The sequence below is a fragment of the Podarcis bocagei genome (genome assembly GCF_964188305.1).
Source record: "Podarcis bocagei genome assembly, chromosome: Z".
NCBI classification, from domain to species: Eukaryota; Metazoa; Chordata; class Lepidosauria; order Squamata; family Lacertidae; genus Podarcis; species Podarcis bocagei.
In genome coordinates, this window is record NC_138140.1 from 35,721,572 (window position 1) to 35,741,150 (window position 19,579).

General features: G+C 48.8%; 2 protein-coding genes and 1 long non-coding RNA gene across 7 annotated transcripts in view; 1 reads left to right on the plus strand and 2 right to left on the minus strand.

The window, feature by feature from the left end:
- Positions 1-13,424, plus strand: part of SYTL4 (synaptotagmin like 4) — a 33,186-nt gene extending 19,762 nt beyond the window's left edge. For both annotated transcript variants that reach the window (XM_081179417.1, XM_081179416.1), the window contains exons 7-17: positions 1,140-1,245; positions 1,637-1,727; positions 2,004-2,107; positions 3,694-3,780; positions 4,910-5,088; positions 6,238-6,340; positions 6,449-6,610; positions 7,321-7,426; positions 7,694-7,793; positions 8,287-8,495; positions 12,810-13,424. In XM_081179417.1, the coding sequence (XP_081035543.1) occupies positions 1,140-1,245; positions 1,637-1,727; positions 2,004-2,107; positions 3,694-3,780; positions 4,910-5,088; positions 6,238-6,340; positions 6,449-6,610; positions 7,321-7,426; positions 7,694-7,793; positions 8,287-8,495; positions 12,810-12,952 (1,390 nt within the window). In that variant the 3' untranslated portion in view covers positions 12,953-13,424. The remainder of the gene's footprint in view (positions 1-1,139; positions 1,246-1,636; positions 1,728-2,003; positions 2,108-3,693; positions 3,781-4,909; positions 5,089-6,237; positions 6,341-6,448; positions 6,611-7,320; positions 7,427-7,693; positions 7,794-8,286; positions 8,496-12,809) is intronic.
- On the minus strand, positions 9,426-12,802 carry LOC308578913. Its single transcript, XR_014004210.1, has 2 exons — positions 12,353-12,802; positions 9,426-10,361 (listed from the first exon to the last, which is right to left on the minus strand). It is a non-coding gene; the product is annotated as an uncharacterized lncRNA (long non-coding RNA).
- A 1,771-nt stretch (positions 13,425-15,195) lies between the features above and the next one.
- The window catches only part of SRPX2 (sushi repeat containing protein X-linked 2), a 35,128-nt gene continuing 30,744 nt past the window's right edge, over positions 15,196-19,579 (minus strand). For 3 of the 4 annotated variants that reach the window (XM_081179463.1, XM_081179462.1, XM_081179464.1), the window contains 3 exons: positions 17,540-17,673; positions 17,317-17,438; positions 15,196-15,670 (listed from right to left, as the gene is read on the minus strand). In XM_081179463.1, coding sequence (XP_081035589.1) covers positions 15,490-15,670; positions 17,317-17,438; positions 17,540-17,673 — 437 coding nt within the window. In that variant the 3' untranslated portion in view covers positions 15,196-15,489. Of the gene's footprint in view, positions 15,671-16,352; positions 16,560-17,316; positions 17,439-17,539; positions 17,674-19,579 lie in introns of those variants that run through there. The other variant, XM_081179465.1, reaches the window with a different exon arrangement.

Sequence of the window (19,579 nt, forward strand, 5' to 3'; positions counted from 1 at the left end):
CCTGCATTGCAGGGGTTGGACTAGATGGCCCTTGGGGTCCCTTCCAACTCTATGATGCTATGAACTTCTGGTGGGAGAGAGCCATCCTTGTTTTAGAATGTGCTGCTTTAGAATCACAGGAGCATTCTAGGCTGTTTAATCTGTTGAGCTCAACTGGGGGAAGAGAGAAGAGGAATGGATGAGGTTTGATTAGAGGGAGAGAAAAGGGAGGTAAGTTGGGGGAGACAAAAGCCCTTTTCAGACTTTCCTCCCTAACCCTTTCATATACCGAATGCCTGGGGTGGGGGTGGCTTGCTGGGGGTCAGGATATTGCCTGCAGAACCTGTGCCTCTGCTTTTGGGGTGGTCCTCAGTGAACTCATGCTGGGAAATAACTTCATGCATGGTGCAGAGAAAGAAAGCAGAGTTTTATTTTCTGCCTCCGGTAATACTACAAATAAAGCATTGACCAGCCTCCTTTCCCATCCTGACCAGCCTTCCAGATATTGTTGGACTACAACTCCCATCAATTCCTGATCTTAGGTGGGGCTGATGAGAGCAGGAGTCCAGAAGCATCGGGGGGGGGCGTACAGGTGGGGGAAGGCTGAAACAGACAAAAGGAAAGATCTATTGACCCAATGCACTTCTCAATTTATGGAATTCGTTGCTGCACAACATGTGGCAGCTGGCTAAGGCTTTAAAAGGGGATCGCCTAAATTCATGCAGGTTTACAGTTGTTGCTAAATGGAAGGGTTAGTGGTTTTTCTTCTTCTGTGCCTCAGCTGATCCCATTCTCAGTGTGACTGCAGAAATTTCCAGGCAGACATACTTTTCCATTTCCAATCCTCGCATATAAGCTTCCTGCTCTTCCTCCCACAAATGTTCCAGGAATTTCTTATTGGTTCTGCTTTGGCTGTGCTATAGAGCAAGAGCACCCTTCAGATAGCAGCCGTGTGATAACATCGAGGAAGCGGAGCAGAGCTACTAATAGAGCAGAACAATGTGCAGATCACTAATTCACTATTATTGCGTTGATGATGCATTGCAGAAAACAACTGCAGAAAACAAGTCTGGAGGATACCCTGTTCAGAGAGATGAATTTCCTTGGTCTGCTCCAGGAAAGATGTTCTTATGATCTCCCTGCTTTTTGTTTCTTTGCAGCCCTCAACAAGAGAGGACAAAAGCTATCAGCCCTTCAGGGTCCAATGCATCTAGCCTGACGCTCCCCAGCCGCTTTAGAGAGGCTCTCCCCTCCGATTCAGATGGTGTAGGTTTGCACTGCTGCTTTGCATGTGGCTTGCTGAAACAACAGGTTTCTTTGCACGTGCTTGGGCACTGTCATATGGCAGCAGGTGTCTTGGGAAATGCAGGACTTTCCCTTTCCAGGGCACCCCAGCCTTTTTCACATTGGTCATTGTTGGTTGTATTGATTGGCAGAGTGTAGTATTGGGTGGGCTATCATAACTCATCTGCACATCTAAAGCTGCTGGACTCAAAAGTACCAAACAGCCTTTGGCGCTTGTCCTAAAGCTTGGGCTGACCAAATGCTTTTGGGAATCAGATTTCCTTATTCTTTCTACCTGCAGACCAGTGTGTGGGATGCTGGTTGTGTGAGGGTCTTGTTTATGTTTTTGTGATGTTAGCGTATTCTTTCCTAGGACGCTCGTTTGGGGATCCATGGTGCAGCTTCAGCTGATGAGAATGAAACCTTGTTCAAGAAGAATCCCAGGAGAGTTCAGAGGCCTTCAGGTAAAAGACCCTTAGATGCAATGTTATGCTGGCCAGGGTGGTGCAATGGTTAAGCTGCTGTATTTAAACTGGAGAGATCCACGTTCAGATCCTAACTCAGCCATGAACCTTCTTCAAAGGAAGTTTGGACAAGCACCTGTTTGGGACAATCCTCTTGGATTGGGGTGGTGGTGGTGGTGGATAAAGGGTTAGGTTTGGGTAGTGGTTCTGTGACCTCCTGGCTCTATCATACTAAAAGCGGTAGCTCTCTCTTCTCCTGACCTACTTCTGTCACAGAATACACAAAGTCAGTGATTGACCTGCGACCAGAGGAGCCTGTTATTGAAAGTGGGCCTCTAGGAGACAGAAGCAAATCAGTCCCAGGCCTCAACGTTGAAATGGTGAGTCTCCTAAGGGAGCCTTTTTTAGCCTGAGGCCCACATTCCCTTCAGGGGAGCCAGGTGTCAGTGGTAGGTAGGCCCAGAAGCAAAAGAGGGCAGAGCAAAAAAATGTTTATTTTACCTTTATACAGTAGGCTAATTCACCAGAGACCCCCAGAGGACACTGAACATTTTTAAGATGGCACGCCTATGGCAGAACCATGCAGATTTGCCTCCTCCTGTAGGAGAAGCCCCCCCCCCGCCCCCCAGACTGGCTGTACCTGTAGTGCTCACAGGTGATGCTGGTTTAGTGCTCTTAAAGCCAGAACCTGAGATTTTGGTTTTTCCCCCTCTTTGGGCATCAGCTTCCATTCCTTCCCTCATGCTGCTGACACTGTTTAGGTAGGAAGGGAGAGGTTTTCCTCCACCTTAAAGGGTGGGGGTTCTTTTCTTCCCCTTGCTGGTGATTCACCTTGACTCCTGCCTTTTATAAGGCATTTCAGAGATTCAGGTTACAGTCATACCTCATGTTATGTCCACTTCATGTTACGTTCTTTCAGGTTACGTCCTGCGGTGACCCGGAAGTACCAGAAAGGGTTACTTCCGGGTTTCACCGCTCGCGCATGCGCAGACACGCAAAATGACGTCACGCGCATGCACAGAAGCGGCGAATTGCAACCCGCGCGTGCGCAGATGCGCCGCTGTGGGTTGCGCTCTTGTCATGTTGTGAATGGGCCTCCGGAACGGATCCTGTTTGCAACCAGAGGTACCACTGTACTGAGGATTCTGCTGGAGTGCAGGAATACCTCCAAACAATGCACTCCACTGAAGTGGTGTGGCTTGGGGAGAGGGGGGTGGTGGCTTGAGATTTCCCACACCAATGTTACGGAAGGTTGTTCCAGAGTCAAATACTGAGAAGCACTCTCTGCGTCCTGGGGATATTTGATGTAGGGGTAGTATTAGTGGACTTCCTTGAATCTAAAAATATATATATGTCATTATGGGACATAAAGGGGGAGGCGGTTCCTTAAGCAGGACCAGCCCAATTATAGAGGCAACCCTCACAACCACCGGGGGTGCTGAACTTCCAAGAGCTCCTGCTGTGGCTATGTCAGTATTTTGGTGAAGGAACCTCTGTCTTTGGTTTTGGAGGTGGTGCATAGATGCAGCTTAGCAGCTCATTTGGCTGGGTGGTTTCTCATTTCATATGACACAGTCAAGAGAGCCTTTTGACCTGGGGGCATAAGCACAGCTGTAAAAAGAAGTGATGGTATGCAAAATAAAGATGCACTTAACAGTGGCATAGCGTGGGTTGTCAGCACCCGGGGCAAGGCAAGTAATTTGCGCCCTCTAACCTGTGGATTTGCGCCCCCTAACCCTAACCCCCAGATGTTGCGCCTGGTGCGGCCGGCCCCCCCTGCACCCCCCACGCTACGCCACTGGCACTTAATAGCTCATAATAAAACAAGACACTGGAGGAGGGCGGGATGAGCTGGGGGACTTTTGAACTTGTCTGGGGCTGCAGATTGAGCCAGCAGTCTTCCCTTTGGGAAGTTGTGCTGGTGCTGTTTAGGATGAAGCTCAGCTGTGTGTGTTTTCTTCTCTAGGAAGAGGAAGAGGAGGACATAGACAGCCTGGTAGAGATTCACAGGAGAAGGACAGCCAGATGCAGCATGCGTAGCGGTACATCTTCGGTAGGTCCCAGTCCCAGTGCCTGTTGCCTAGGACTCTTTTGAAAAAGGGTGGGGAACCTGTGGGACTCCAGCTCCCATCAGCCCCCAGGCAGCATGACCAATGGTCAAAACTGATGGGAATTGTGGTCCCTAGAGGGTCTAGAGGGTGACATGGGTTCTCCATACTTGGCTTACAGAGCATAATGTTCCTCCTTCTGCATTCCTATCAAGCCCAAGATATTTATTTATTACAATACATTCTATTTACAAAAAAAGTCTAAACCATCAGCATTACAAGGTGAGGGGAATAGATCGTGGTGGTGAACAGCACAAAACCGACAGTAGAATTTCATTCATAAAGCAAATGCACCGTAACTCAGTGGGTCAGCTTAATATGTCACAGGAAAACTGCCTGATGCTGAGTCTGACCACTGGTCTATCTTGCTCAGTGTTGTCTACTACGCTGGCTGGCAGAAGCTCTCCAGGGTTTCAGACAGATATTCCCAATCCTACCTGGAGATGCATGCAAAGCAGATGCCCTACCACTGAGCTACAGCTCTTCCCCCGTTAGCGCAGCTGGATTAAGATAGGTGATCTCAAGGATAGGGGGGCTTCTTTGCCTCTGTTGCTGTCAGATAGGACAGTCACTCTTCCTATCCATGCAGGAAGTGGTGGAATTCAATGATGGGACTGAAACTAAAAACGAAAGCTGTGTTGGGACCTTAAGGATGAACAGATTTTTAAAGCAGCATAAACTTTCAAGGATCAGAGGCCTTCTCACCTCCTGAACAAATTACGCTGTGCCAAATTATTATTATTGTTGTTGTTATTTATATACCACCCTTCATCACAAGATCTAAGGATGGATCATGGGATAAAAACGCAAGGTAAAAACACAAGCAAATAATTAAAACAATACCCCCCCCCCAATCTTTTAACTGCCCTGTTGTTTTGCTACAACAGACTGAACGCTGCCCCCACTTTACGGGTGGAAATGTAGGTTGAACATTTTGGTTAAAAACCTTTCGGAGTTGGTTACAGTAGCTGGTCTGCACGTGCAGCAGAATCTCATGGTGACATTGGTTGAATCTGGGCCAGGAAGGCAGAATTCAGTGGATGGTAAACGATGCTGCTTCTTTTCTTTTCTCAGAGCACTTTGGGAAGCATGGTCAGTATCTACAGCGAGGCGGGCGACTATGGCAATGTCTGTGTTACGGGAGAAATTGCCTTCTCCCTGAGCTATGAGCAGAAGGTGCAGACTCTCTTCATCCACGTGAAGGAGTGTCGCCAGCTGGCCTATGCCGACGAGGCCAAGAAGCGCTCCAACCCGTGAGTGTGCATCATCTTGTGCTGGATGTGTGGGGAGGAGGGACATCGGACGCCCCTGCTTATGTGGGTGAGCTTACACCTAGCAGTAGGACAGGAATAAGTGGTTTGGTTTCCAGCCTGTAGCAACAAATTAAGTGGGTCGCTTTGGACATGGTACAGATTAGTAGCTGAGGAAGCTTGACTATAGTTTAGAAGTGTAATTGCAGCATCAGCTGCTCTCCCTCCTAGAGACAGGAGGTAGAAAGCAAAAGCAGACAACCAGTTGTAAACCGTGTGTTTCCTAGATTTATTTGAAAGCTCAGCTATGGGCCAGGTTTGGTTCTAAAGTACAGTGAATGCAAACCATGTGTGTGGTTGGTTTTTTTTAATGTGATGCCTGAAATTGAGTTCCGTTGTGTTCACGTGTACTTTTTCATTTGTTGTATAATTTTTAATTTAAGAGGGATCAAAAGCAGGTGTAAAAGCGCTTTGAACGAATGGACACACATTTTAATCAAACACTCTTTTAGCATGGTTAAATGTGGGCTGCTTTTGGGACAAAATTGCAGTGCTGTGCTTCCAAGACAGAATAGTTATGCGAGAGGAAGTGTGTACAGCACCCTCAAATGCATTTTTTTTTTATAAAGGCACTGTATTATATTTTAAAATATGCCAATTTGCATTTATGGATTTATCACATTTTTTTATCCTGCCATTCCTCCAAGGACAGCTAACAGTGTTCTCGCCTTCTTCTCCAGCCCTTGCCCCATTTTTAGCAAAATAGTTTACGCTGAGATGGTGAGTGGTTCAAGGCCACCTGGTGGTTTTCATGACTGAGGCTGCTGGGGTCTTATCTCTGGTTTCCCCAGTTTTAGCCCAGTGCACTACATTAAGAGTAATCACGAGGAGGGCTGCAATCTGTAGTTGAAGTGTTTCACACACCAGTGTGAACCATCTAAAAATGTGGGGTTTTGGGGGGTGGGGGTGGCCCTCAGCAAATAGTTGTTTTTTGTAAGGACTCACTGTGTGGATACATCCCGCCTCTCAGCACACCAATGCAATTGCACGGCCACTTTATCCAAAACTGCCTGCTTCGCCAGTGGGTGGGACCATGGAAGGAAAGGGAGATAACTGGGCAAGGTGTAAATCTACATGTTTTGTCTCTCGCAGGTATGTGAAGACATACCTCCTCCCGGACAAATCCCGCTCAGGGAAGCGGAAAACCACCATCAAACGGAACACCGTCAACCCACTGTACAACGAGCTGCTCAAGGTGTCTGAGAGTTGTGGGCAGGGGGCTAGCCAGGCTTGTGTAGGTTGTGGTCCTCTGTGGAAGCTATCCTTGCTAAATACGCACCCTCTCTTTTTCGTTTTCTTGCAGTATGAGATCAGCAAGGCCCTCCTGCTGACGAGGACCTTGCAGTTCTCTGTCTGGCACCACGACCGTTTTGGCCGGAACACTTTCTTGGGAGAGGTGGAGGTCCCGATGGACACCTGGAACTTTGAGAGCCCATTGGAGGAGTGCCTCCCCCTGCATGGCAAGGTTTGCCCCACCCCACTGCTTGCTTCCGTGGTTCCCCCATCATGAAGCTTCAGCTGAAACAGGTTTCTTGGGAGCTCCAGGAAGTCTTGCTAAACTCGGTTCTCAAGCTTCTAGTTCTAGGTCATTGCCTCTGTGTTCAGCTGCAGTTTTGGTTTAAATAACAAACAGGGAATCTTGCTTGCCACCAGTTTTGTTGTAATTCCAGTTGCAGGTGAAGATCTCTCCCATTTTCACACATTTTCAATCATTTTAATTGCTTCTTTTCTCAATATTTTAATTCTTTGAAGCTGCAGCAGAATTTTTTTGGCCCAGGGATTGCTCTATAATGTTCTTGGTTCGATTACTTTTTAAAATATGTTTTGTTTGTTCTCTTTGCAAGCTGTCCTGGGAATGCCAGTTTTGACACTGAAAGGGTGGAGGCATTATGCATTCTTTGAGCCACTCCTCCCTGCCTATATATATATATATATATATATATATATATATATATATATATATATATCCTAATTTATTCTCCTTCACAGCCACTTTAGAAAACCCCCCACCCAATCTGTAGAACCTGCCTCAGAATAGCCCCCTCCTCCATATCTTACACAGAGCCATCTCAGTGTTATCTCCTTGCATCAGTAAATCCTGCAGGAATCTGATTGGTTGTACAACCCTTTTATTAATGATGTGCTAATATTTATCATTGCCCATTCCTGTCCTAGAATGCTGCAGACTCATCTGCTTCTCCTCAATACAAAGGCGAATTGGTGGTTTCTTTGAAGTTCATTCCACCTGCTAAGCATGCCAATGCAGGAAACGGAAGAAAAGGTGAAGATTCAGTGTAACGCAACCAGTTTTCCCTCTGAATGCAACAGAAACCATGCACGGGGCAGCTGTCTGGTTTTTCTCTTTATTCATATCCAAACCTTTCCTCAACTCCATAAGGTCTAGAAACTTGACTTAAATTCTGCTAACAATCGGCTTTTCCGGTTCTGTGTGGTTGGTAGGGTGGCTTTCATACCACCCTGGTTAGAGGAAGCTTTGGGACTGGGGAACTCCTGCCGTTCATGCTCATCACAGGGGTCTCTTTGTTAGGCAAAAAGGAAGACAGCGGTGAACTTCAGGTCTGGATTAAAGAGGCCAAGAACTTGACAGCAGCCAAATCTGGAGGGACATCTGACAGCTTTGTCAAGGGGTGAGCAAATGGGAGCTTGCTAAATCTGTGTGGTGGGAGGAAAGGAGGCTGTAGACTGAGGGTTTACAGTTAATTGTTGCCCTGCCCAGGTACCACAGGGGTTGTGTGTGCATCTGATTATAGAAATAATTATTTTGCATTTCATGTAGTATCTTGCACAGCAATATGAAACAAGTGTGCTTGGCTCTGGGTAGCAATTGATTTGGGGCTGTGCAAATCCTTCTGAGTTTTAAAAGGGGCTGGATCTGATTCTTATAGAAGAGGAGCACTTTGACTTTGAACTATGCATACGGCGCATAGTTCTGCTTTTACAGGTCACAGGAAAAGCGCTAGCAGGGTGCCCTCTTGTGGCTGCTGAGAATTCTCTCCGCAGCTTCAAAAGATGCTGAGTTTTCTAACCCCCCCCCCCGCCCCAAGCTATCAATTTCTGCAAGTCCTGGTTGCAGGAGCCTCTTTAATAAGAGAGAGGCATTTCCCCCTTCCTGGTCCACAGGTATTTGCTCCCTCTGAGGAACAAGGCCACTAAAAGGAAGACACCAGTTGTGAAGAAGAGCCTGAACCCCCACTACAACCACACCTTGGTCTACAACAACATCAGTCCTGAAGAGCTGCCGCACATCTGCCTGGAGCTTACTGTGTGGGACCGGGAGCCCCTTTCCAGCAACGATTTCTTGGGAGGAGTCCGACTTGGAGTTGGGAATGGTGAGGAATCTTCTTAGGGCATGCATATGGGTTTGTGTGCGTGCTCATGGGTGCACCTGTCCCATCAATGGAGATTATCTTTTTTAGCTGGATTATTCCTCCCACTTGCTCAAAAAATGGGACCGTGCCCATCACTGCAGACAATTAAGCTTCCACTTAAGCTAGAGGCACTCCTGAACCCTAGCTCCCAGCTCGTCTAGCCTCCTTTGCAGCAGTAGGGTTCTTCTAGGGCAGAGTTCCCCAAATTTGGGACTCCAGCTGTTGTTGTTTTTAACCACAACTCCCATCATCCCTAGCTAGCAGGGTCAGTGGTCAGGGATGATGGGAACTGTAGTCCAAAAACAGCTGGAGACCCAAGTTGGGAAACCCTGTTCTAGGGGAAAGACCATAGTTCAGTGGTCGGCACACCGCTTTGCATGCAGAAGGTCCCAGATACCATCCCTGACATCTCCTTTATTAAAGGGCTGGGAAAGGTTCCCTGCCTGAATGCTTGGAGAGCGTTCTTTATTTCAAATGGTATTGCCTTCTGTTCTGTGTACAGGGGAAAGGGTCACTGAAATAAAGTTGTGGAGCTGGAGGCTGTGGAATTTAAATATCCACTGTGCAGTTTTGATTCCTGGATGAAATACCACCACCTGCCTTGCATATAGAAGATCCCAGTTTCAGTCCCTGGACTCTCCTGATAGGGCTAGGAATGTCCCCTGCGTGAAACCCTGGAGAAACGCTGGCAGGCAATGTAGACATGACTGAGCTAGATGGACCCGATGGGCTGACTCTGCATAAGTCAGCTTCCTGCATTCCTAAGTTCTTGCTCCTTCATTCTCCTTTATGAGGCCCGGTCTTTTCAGCCATTGTTTTCCATCCATGGCTCCAGTCAGTTTTATGTTAGCTGACGGGCTGCTTTTCCACAGTGAACTCAACACCTGAATCTGATCCCAATAAAACGTTTAACTTAATTATCAAAAATGCATAACGTATGCTTGTTACAGAACACTTCAACCCAAGTCAGACAAAATAAACACTTCAGTAAATGTAGCATCCACTAAACATTACAATAAAATAACCTAAAATAAATCTCGATACATAACAAGCAGAGAGCTAAATTTGAAGTTGATGGGCCAAAAAGTAGATATGAGAAAATAAATATGCACAACTAGTACTTGTCTTGCTGCCCTCCCAAGGGGCCACAGCAGGGTACGGGTGGGTCTTCATAGCGGGCTCCCTCATTTCTGGCCATTTCTCTTTCTCTCTACAGACATCCACAGTGTCCATATTAAAGCACTCTTACACAATTTTAAACAGTCATAGCTCCCCCCCCCCTCCCGGCCTCAATGAATCCTGGCAACTGTAGTTTGTTAATGGTGCTGGCTTTGCAGAGCTACAGTTCCAGCACCCTTAACAAGGTACAGGTCCCAGGACCCTCCATGACTGTTAGAAATGTTATAAGATGGCTTTAAGTGGTGTGGATATGATGCAATCTCTCTCGTTTTACTATGAAAATTTGTATTGAAACAGACTTGAGAAACAGGCAACGAAAGGGAAGAATGCCACATGTCATTAAAACAAGAGGACCCACAGTTTATCTGAGGACAGCTCTATTAAGCAAAATCCAGTTCTTTGTGAGGGAGTGTTACTTGAGTAGACGACATTTGGGGATGGTGATTTTAGCCTTTTCAGTGCTGAAGACAGAATACGGCTGGGCACTCAAATAAAACATCAGGTTTAGCAACGCCTTCACAGATTTTGTAGCTCATGCTGGCCTAGTGAACTCCTGGTGCACAGCATATACACATGTTGAGTATTACACATGTTCAATCTAGTGGGTTAAAAAAAAAGTATATAAACATTACACAGATACAGTGGTGCCTCGCAAGACGAAATTAATTCGTTCCGCAAGTCTCTTCGTCTTGCGGTTTTTTCGTCTTGCGATGCACGGTTTCCCATAGGAATGCATTGAAAATCAATTAATGCGTTCCTAGGGAAACCGCCTTCGGACCAGGTCCGGGGACAGTCTGCCCCCGGACCTCTTCTGAAGGCTGGGGGGGGGGGGACAAGGGCTTTTCTTCCCACCCCCAGCATTTTAAAAAACCCTGGGACAGCGGAGGACTTCTCCGCTGTCCGGGGCGATTTAAAAGCCCCTGGGAAGGCAGGCAGGGGGGACAAAGACTTTCGCCCCCTGCCCGCCTTCAGAAGGTGTTCCCGCTCCCCGCCCCACTTCGGAACAGCTTTCCGAAGTGGGGCGGCTGGGGCAGGTGTCCCCACCCCCCCTCCCCACTTCGGAACAGCTTTCCGAAGTGGGGCGGCGGGGGCAGGTGTCCCCACCCCCCCTCCCCACTTCGGAACAGCTTTCCGAAGTGGGGCGGCGGGGGCAGGTGTCCCCGCCCCCCCTCCCCACTTCGGAACAGCTTTCCGAAGTGGGGCGGCGGGGGCAGGTGTCCCCGCCCCCCCTCCCCACTTCGGAACAGCTTTCCGAAGTGGGGCGGCGGGGGCAGGTGTCCCCGCCCCCCCTCCCCACTTCGGAACAGCTTTCCGAAGTGGGGCGGCGGGGGCAGGTGTCCCCGCCCCTCCTCCCCACTTCGGAACAGCTTTCCGAAGTGGGGCGGCTGGGGCAGGTGTCCCCTCCCCCCCGCCCCACTTCGGAACAGCTTTCCGAAGTGGGGCGGCGGGGGCAGGTGTCCCCGCCCACCCGCCCCACTTCGGAACAGCTTTCCGAAGTGGGGCGGCTGGGGCAGGTGTCCCCGCCCCCCCTCCCCACTTCGGAACAGCTTTCCGAAGTGGGGCGGCGGGGGCAGGTGTCCCCGCCCCCCCTCCCCACTTCGGAACAGCTTTCCGAAGTGGGGCGGCGGGGGCAGGTGTCCCCGCCCCCCCTCCCCACTTCGGAACAGCTTTCCGAAGTGGGGCGGCTGGGGCAGGTGTCCCCGCCCCCCTCCCCACTTCGGAACAGCTTTCCGAAGTGGGGCGGCTGGGGCAGGTGTCCCCGCCCCCCCTCCCCACTTCGGAACAGCTTTCCGAAGTGGGGCGGCTGGGGCAGGTGTCCCCGCCCCCCCTCCCCGCTTCGGAACAACGTTCTGAAGTGGGGCGGCTGGGGCAGGTGTCCCCGCCCCCCCTCCCCGCTTCGGAACAGCTTTCCGAAGTGGGGCGGCGGGGTCAGGTGTCCCCGCCCCCCCTCCCCAATTTGGAACAGCTTTCCGAAGTGGGGCGGCTGGGGCAGGTGTCCCCGCCCCCCCCCGCCCCACTTCGGAACAGCTTTCCGAAGTGGGGCGGCTGGGGCAGGTGTCCCCACCCCCCCTCCCCACTTCGGAACAGCTTTCCGAAGTGGGGCGGCTGGGGCAGGTGTCGCCACCCCCCCTTCGGAACAGCGTTTTAAAATGCTGGGGGTCGGCAGCGCTTCGCTCCCGACCCCCAGCATTTTAAAACCTTCCCGGGACACGGGGAGATTTTAAAATGCTGGGGGTCGGCAGCTCCCGACCCCCAGCATTTTAAAATCTCCCCGGGACAGAGACTTCTCTGCTGTCCCTTGGAGATTTTAAAATGCTGGGGGTCGGCAGCGAACGCTTCGCTCCCGCCCGCCAGCATTTTAAGATCGCCCGGGGCAGGCGGGGGGAAGGCAGGCGGGGGGGGGAGCAAAGACTTTTGCCCTCCGCCGGCCTTCAGAAGAGGTCCTCTTCTGAAGGCCGGCTGTGGGCGAAAGTCTTTGCTCCCGACCGCCAGCATTTCCCTATGGGCTTTCGTCTTGCGATGCAAGCCCATAGGGAAATTCGTCTTGCGAAGCGCCTCCAAAACAGAAAACCCTTTCGTCTTGCGGGTTTTCCGTCTTGCGAGGCATTCGTCTTGCGGGGTACCACTGTATGATTTACCTGTCCTGTGACTTTTTTTGGAGGGGAGGTGGGAATAACTAATGGGAATAGCACCTGCTTTGCATTCAGTCCCTGGCATCTCCAGCTAAAATTAATTTGGTAGCAGGTGAAAGGTGAGGAAAGACCATTGCCTGACTGCCTGGAGAGCTGCTGCCTGGCAGAGTAGACAATACAAGTCTAGATGGGCAGGGCCTGATCTGCAACGAGAAACATGCTCTTGGGACTCCCATTATTCCCAGCCAGCATAGCCAGCGGGGGCAGGGTTGATGGGAGCTGTAGCCCGGACAGCACCAGGAGGGCCACAGGTTCCCCCCACTCCTGCTCTGTGACTTTGCTAGGGATACTTGGATAACCAAATCAGTTCCCTCAGTTTGCCAGGATGGTGAAAATGGACCTTGGCTATTTTGTGCACTCGGCTGACCTCGCCTTTTTTCCTTTCAACTACTTGTCTCTTCAGGGATGAGCAATGGCCAACTGGTGGACTGGATGGATTCTACCGGAGAGGAGATTAGTCTGTGGCAGAAGATGCGCAAGTACCCCGGATCGTGGGCAGAGGGAACCCTTCCCCTTCGCCCCACCATGGCCAGGGCAAGGCCATAACTTTGTTCCAGCTGGCTTTAGAGATGGGGCACAGGAGGCAAATGATGGCCAGGTTCACTGCACTAGAGAGTTTATGGGAGGCAGCAGCAAGACTTCCTGGCTTTGTACCACGTGTAGCAATAGAACTAACTTTTTGAAATGGCCCATGAAGCTGGTTTGTTCTGGAGGGAAGTTCTTGGCAGTCTGTTCCAAGGATCTTGTGTCTTACGACCAACTTTATTGGGATTGTTTTCTGTGCAGACCCTTTCCGGGGGGGGGGGGGGTTGTCCTGCCAAAGTGCCTTTTTAAAATGCCTTATTTTTCCTTATTTTCTTTATCCCTCAAACTCCCTTTCCTATTTTTCTTTTTTTCCTGAAGCCTTCTGCAACATACTGCATCTCTGCATCCTGTTCTTGATTTTAAATGTTAACACCTTCTGTTCTGTTCTGTGCACAGCAGAAAGGGTCACTGAAATAAAGTTTGGGTGTATGAAGCTGGAAGCTGTATCATTTAAATATCTACTTTTTATTCCTGTATTAGCAGGAGATGAAGACATGGTGCTCAATGATATGGACAGAAAGGATGGGGAGGAGGAGATGCAGTTCAAGTAATGACCAGCCTGCTGTTCCATTGACTCTGGCTTTCCCCCATTCAGTGATGAGGGTATGGCAGCATGGTGAAATGCATATTTGGGGAAGAGGCGTAACTTGATGGCAGAGCATTCACCTTGCAAACAGAAGGTCCCATGTTCAGTCCCAGCATCTCCAAGTAAAGTTGTGAGATACATACTCCATTATCTAAAAACCTAGAGAGCTGCTGCTGCCAGACAGTGTAGACCAGGCATGGCCAAACTTGGCCCTCCAGCTGTTTGGGGACTACAACTCCCATCATCCCTAGCTAACAGGACCAGTGGTCAGGGATGATGGGAATTGTAGTCCCAAAACAGCTGGAGGGCCAAGTTTGGCCATGCCTGGTGTAGACAAATGCTGGGCTAGGTGGACCGTGACTAGGTATAGGGCAGCTTCCTACATTCCTGTAACGCTTAGCCAAAGTCTGTTTTCCTTGTAGTGTCTACCCATTAGCTCTAGGCATTCATTCTGGAGCAAAAGAGAATAAATTTGTTCCATCTTCTGTGTAACAGCCCTTCAGATTCTTGAAGGCGGAATATTAAGAAGAAATTAGATAAGAACCCTTTCGCTTGTTATAGAGAGTCTTTTGTTTGGGGGCAGGTTGTGTGTGTGTGTGTGTGTGTGTGTGTGTGTGTGTGTGTGTGGTGTATGGAAGAACATTCAGCTATGTGAGCCTTTTACCCCTAGCCCGGAAAGTTTAGAATCCAGAGCGCATATTTATCACCACAGTGGGAACTAGGACTAGAAGATCTACACTGCTTCGTGAGAAGTCCTGAGAACAGGAGAACAGATAATGCAGTTTAAATTTTGTGCAGGGGATTTGGGTATTTCTTTAATGCTCCCCATAATAACCACCCTCTCTGCTGGGAAACCAGCATAGCAAGGAGGTAGCCTAGTACCTTTGCCTTGATGCTCTCTGAGCAGACCAAGTCAATGGGACTCCAATACTAAGCTGATCACTGGCTGAATGTGCCTAGCAATTATTGGTATATAAACGTGGTAGAGCACTATGGTGGTACGGGGGAGTGGAGACCCACTGGTGATACAGGACCATGTCTCTCCCCCCCTATTGATTTGAGCATCACACAGCCCATTATTTTAAGGCTGATGGGGCTCAGGTATTCCAGGGCAGCCTTTGCCAACCTGGTCCTCCCCAGAGATGTTTTTTGGACTGCTTCTCCCACCAGCACCAACCCAGCTGTGGGAGTCCATAAGTAGCAAAATACCTCTTTAGAAAGTACTACCTTTTGGCATGTGTTCTGTTCCTCAGCTGTAAAACATGGGTGGGGTTCCGCTAAATAAAAAAAAGGTTTATATTCATTCCGCCTGCTGTAGAGGTGCCAAATTCCTAGGCGTTCCAACCAGTATGCTTTTAATTCTCAGTATATTAACTGCTGCACTGCACTGACTAAAAGGAGATAAGGAGTGAGCAGAAACATGTATACTCTTTAAAGAAGAGAAGGTGCCTTCCACTTAATGTAGCTGTAACCAGAGCAGGACCTTCTCCACATGGATTGCTGGTTTGCTCTTGGAAAAAGAGAGAAGAGCTCTGATTCTGGGCTATCCTCTGGTGACTTGTCTCTGGTTGTGATACCTTTACACACACACACACACACACACACACACACACACACACACTGTGGAATGTACTTCTTGTCTAGAAAAGGGTAGGCACAAAATAAAAGACACCCTCCTGGATAATCCCTACAGGAATAGTTATGATTATTTCCCCTTTCTTAATGTGGCTGTGACCTGGGGCGCTGCAGGTTCTGCTGTCCTTGTTGGCTCTTCAACTTCAGCAATTTCCTCCCTTCTGTTTCACCTCCAGTTCAATGCTGAAAGGGAAGACCTGGCTCTCCCTTAGCAGGCAGGGCATGTGAGAGGTCAAAAGGTGTCCACTGTGACTCCTGTGGATGGAGCAGCCCATTATCACTCGCATGTGTCCCTGTTCTGTTCCCTCTGGAGCACTTCGTGGTTGCTCAGCAGGTAGGTATCCACAAAGGAAAAGAGCTCGTCCGGTGTCAGAGGCTGGATGTAGCGCTCGCGGTCCACGCCTTCTTTGTCGACCAACACGACGTTGAAGCGGGAGCGGGTGATATGCAGGAACTGCCTATAGAAACAGAAGGTTGGCTGATTGCCCGTTTGCTGGAGACCCTAAGAGCTCATGGAGTAGTGGTTTTAGAGCAGGGATGGGAACTGCTTTTGCCCAGAGGGCCAGATCCACAATTAGCTAACCCTCCATTGGCCACATGCAGTTGCAGCTGCTCACCTGTCAGGTCACCTGACCCTTTATTCCGCCAAGCCTTTCCCATGAGATGTAGGAAACACCAAGCCTCAGCTCTTTTAAGTGTGCTCCAAACCTTCCTTGAAGTAGCTTGAATTTTCCTGCTCCTGACATCATGTGATGACAAATAAGGGCAAGGCCATACCCAGCTTCCCCATATCTAGAGGCCCTGGGGAGCCAGCAACTTGAGTGCTTGTACTGATTGACTGCTTATGTGTTACCAGGCCAGGTTCAATGTTTTTGCATTATTTTATAAGGCCATTGGGAGCAGGATAACTCTAGGACTGTCTGAGCCCTTCAATCCCTGCCTGATCACTGCAATCTTTGGGGGAGTCTCTGTTGCTGGCTTCCCCATGGCTCACGACTACTACAAGCCACCAGTTGCCAGTTTGCTATTGGCTTGCTGTTCCACTGCAACTAAAGCCAAGGTATCTATCCGCATCATGGAGTGAGTCAGTGGATACAACAGGGTCAGAACTGGAGCAATATAGGCAAAGGGAAATACGTCTCGAGGTCCACCACATTTTATTCCAGACGCCAGTTCACTGAGATGAATGAAGGATCTGGTGCCATCTTCACAGCATCAGATCAAAGCTCCACTTAGTCCACCATCTTGTTTCCAATAGCGGACACCCAAATGCTTCTTGCAATTTTACAAGCAGGACATGAAGACAATAACAGCCCTTTAATTGTTCCACAGCCACTGTTGCTGAACCTGGAAGATGCATGTAGCCATATTGGCTTGTACGATATGATACGATACCTTTATTGTCATTGTCCCATACAGAACAACGAAACTGAAAATCTACATATAACATTCAAAACCCAACAAACCTGCTATCCCAGCTATCCCAACCTGGTTAGCCCCCTAAAAACTGATACCCCATTTTTAAATACAATATACCCCCATACAGACTCCTTACAATGCGTTTAAAACAAAAATCGCTTTTGGGTAGAAACTGTTTCTCAGGCGGCTAGTCCTAGACTTTATAACCCTGTACCTTCTTCCAGAAGGCAGAAGCTGAAAGAAACCATTTCCAGGGTGCACACTATCCTGTGCTTTATCTCTGCAGCTTTCTTATGGCACCTGGAAGCATAGATTTGATCCAAGGTGGGAAGAGTGCACCCAATTATTCTCTCCGCAGTCTTTACAACCCTGGACAGCATTGTTTTTTTCCCTGACTGTGCAGCTCGCAAACCACACACACAGATCATAAGTTAATATACTCACTGATAGTTGGCTTTAAAGATTGTCAAATTCTAAGTGGTCACCACCACATTTTGTGGTAGCTGAGCTGCTCAAATTAAAAATTACAAATGTGGAAAAAATAGATCCCCTCTTTTTGTTTTGCCTTATCATGCACACTCTTCTCTTTATAACATCCCAGCAAGCAGTCGCCCAAGGCCAGTAACATTCGTCACTGAGCAGGGATTTGAACCTGGACCTCTGCCAGCCACTCTGCACCACTAACCTGAGCCCTTCAATGATGTTCTCCGAGAGTCGGTGCTCACGGATCCTCCCCACCTCGTGAGGCGGCAGCCCCACCAGCTCAATGACGGTGATGTGGCGCAAGTCCAGCCCACATGTGGCTTGCTGCAGTGAAGAGAGAAGCAAATGGTTGTAGGAACCCAGTAGCTGGAGAAGGGAAGGAAGGGTGTGAGTCCTAGGATGGAAACTCAAGAGGAAGGGCTTACCTGCAGCATGCTGTTCTGCATCTTATAGTAGCGGTCAGAAGGATCAGGAGCAGAGATGATGAGCAGCCGGCGCTTTTCATAGAACTGGTCCAGAAGGCCGGCAGCAGAGTTCACGTCCACATTGATCTGCATGGCTAACGGTAGCATGAGAAGACACAGGGTTTTAGCATGGCTGCAGTTACATGCTAGATGGGTAGCAATATGAAGAATGGAGAGCAGTAATAGCGGCAACAGGGCCACCTGCCACGCTGTGGGAATGGGTACTGACGAACATCTCTGAGTGTCCCTCCCAAATGCCTCCTTTCTGCCATCACAGCTATTACTTTCCTGGGGAGTGGAGCCAGATTACTAACCTTGCTCACACAATAGGTCAAGTGAACCTGTTGGACTCCAACTCACCTGGGTCCCAATCAGTATAGCTAGTAAGGGCTGATGGGAGTTGTAGTTCAATAGCATTTGGAAGGCCATAGGTTCCTTGCCCCCACTCCTTTACTAGGGATATCATCTCAGATACCCAAATTGGTTCACATGGTTGGTCACAATGGTGCAAATGGATCTTGTCTACACTTTGTGCTCTCAGCTGAGCACACACACTTTCACTTCCAGTCCCCTCTCTTCAGGAACACTAAGGGGCGTTGCCCTACAGCTAGTGAAAAGATTTGGTTCCTTGTAATCAGTGGGTGACGCTGTGGGTTAAACCACAGAGCCTAGGTAGGACTTGCCAATCAGAAGATTGGTGGTTCGAATCTCCGAGATGGGGTGAGCTCCCGTTGCTCGGTCCCTGCTCCTGCCAACCTAGCAGTCTGAAAGCACGTCAAAGTGCAAGTAGATAAATAGGTACTGCTCCGGTGGGAAGGTAAACGGTGTTTCCATGCACTGCTCTGGTTTGCCAGAAGCGGCTTAGTCATGCTGGCCACATGACCTGGAAGCGCTACGCCGGCTCCCTCGGCCAATAAAGCGAGATGAGCGCCGCAACCCCAGAGTCGGTCACGATTGGACCTAATGGTCAGGGGTCCCTTTACCTTTACCTTAATCACTGCTCTTAAGCTGGCAATGCAACAATATGCTCAGAAGGACCATGGTAGGGGAAGATGTTATTCATCACTGCCCCAACAGCCATTTCTTCCAGGTTCTAAGTTGAGGATGAGGAAACACTGGTCCTCCAGCTATTGGACTCCAGTTCACATCAGCCCTAGCCGTAATAGTCAATGGTCAGGGATGACTGGAGTTGGAGTCCAGGAACATTTGATGGAGCACAGGTTCCTCTCCCATGTTCTAACAATGCTGAAATTGGGTTTCCAGTTCACAGCAATGATTTCAGGTCTGATTTATGTCATAAAAGTGCAGTGGAGGAGAAGCTTCACTCCGTGTAACCTTAGGCAGGATTTTTGAGAATGTTTGGACCTCAAAGAACCTGATACTTAAGCATCTTCAATCCCCATGTAGGGCTAACACTAGGAAGTGGGATATACATTTAAAACTAAGAGATGCCTCTGAGATCAGAGCTCCCTGTATTTTATTTCCCATTTTCTCATTTAACAGCATTCAACAGTGGATATAAATCTACACAAATTGAATAATATTTTCTGTGACTTCTTCCCCTTCTGCGGTTTCTTATTTTTCTGTCATTTTCTTACTGCATATCTTAATTTATCCTTTTTAAAAAACAAATTTATCCTTTATAATTCCTTTAAATTTCTTCCTGGTCATGTTTAGATTAATCCTGCTAATGTTTTTAACTGTTTACAATTTGTTTTCACATATTTAACAAATCCCCCCCATTCTATCACAAAAAGTCTATCATCTTGATCTGTTAATCTGCTGGTTAGTTTTGCTACCTCTGCATATTCCATCAGTGTTAATTGCCAATCGTCTCTTTGCGGGGGGGGGGGGCTGTTCCTCTTTCCAATTTTGGGCATATATTATTCGGGTAGTCATGGTTGCATAAATAAATATGTGAGATCACAGTGATGCTTCTAGCATGACATCACTGCTCTGAGCTCCAACTGACATAATCTCAGTTGCTGTTTCTAATTTCTA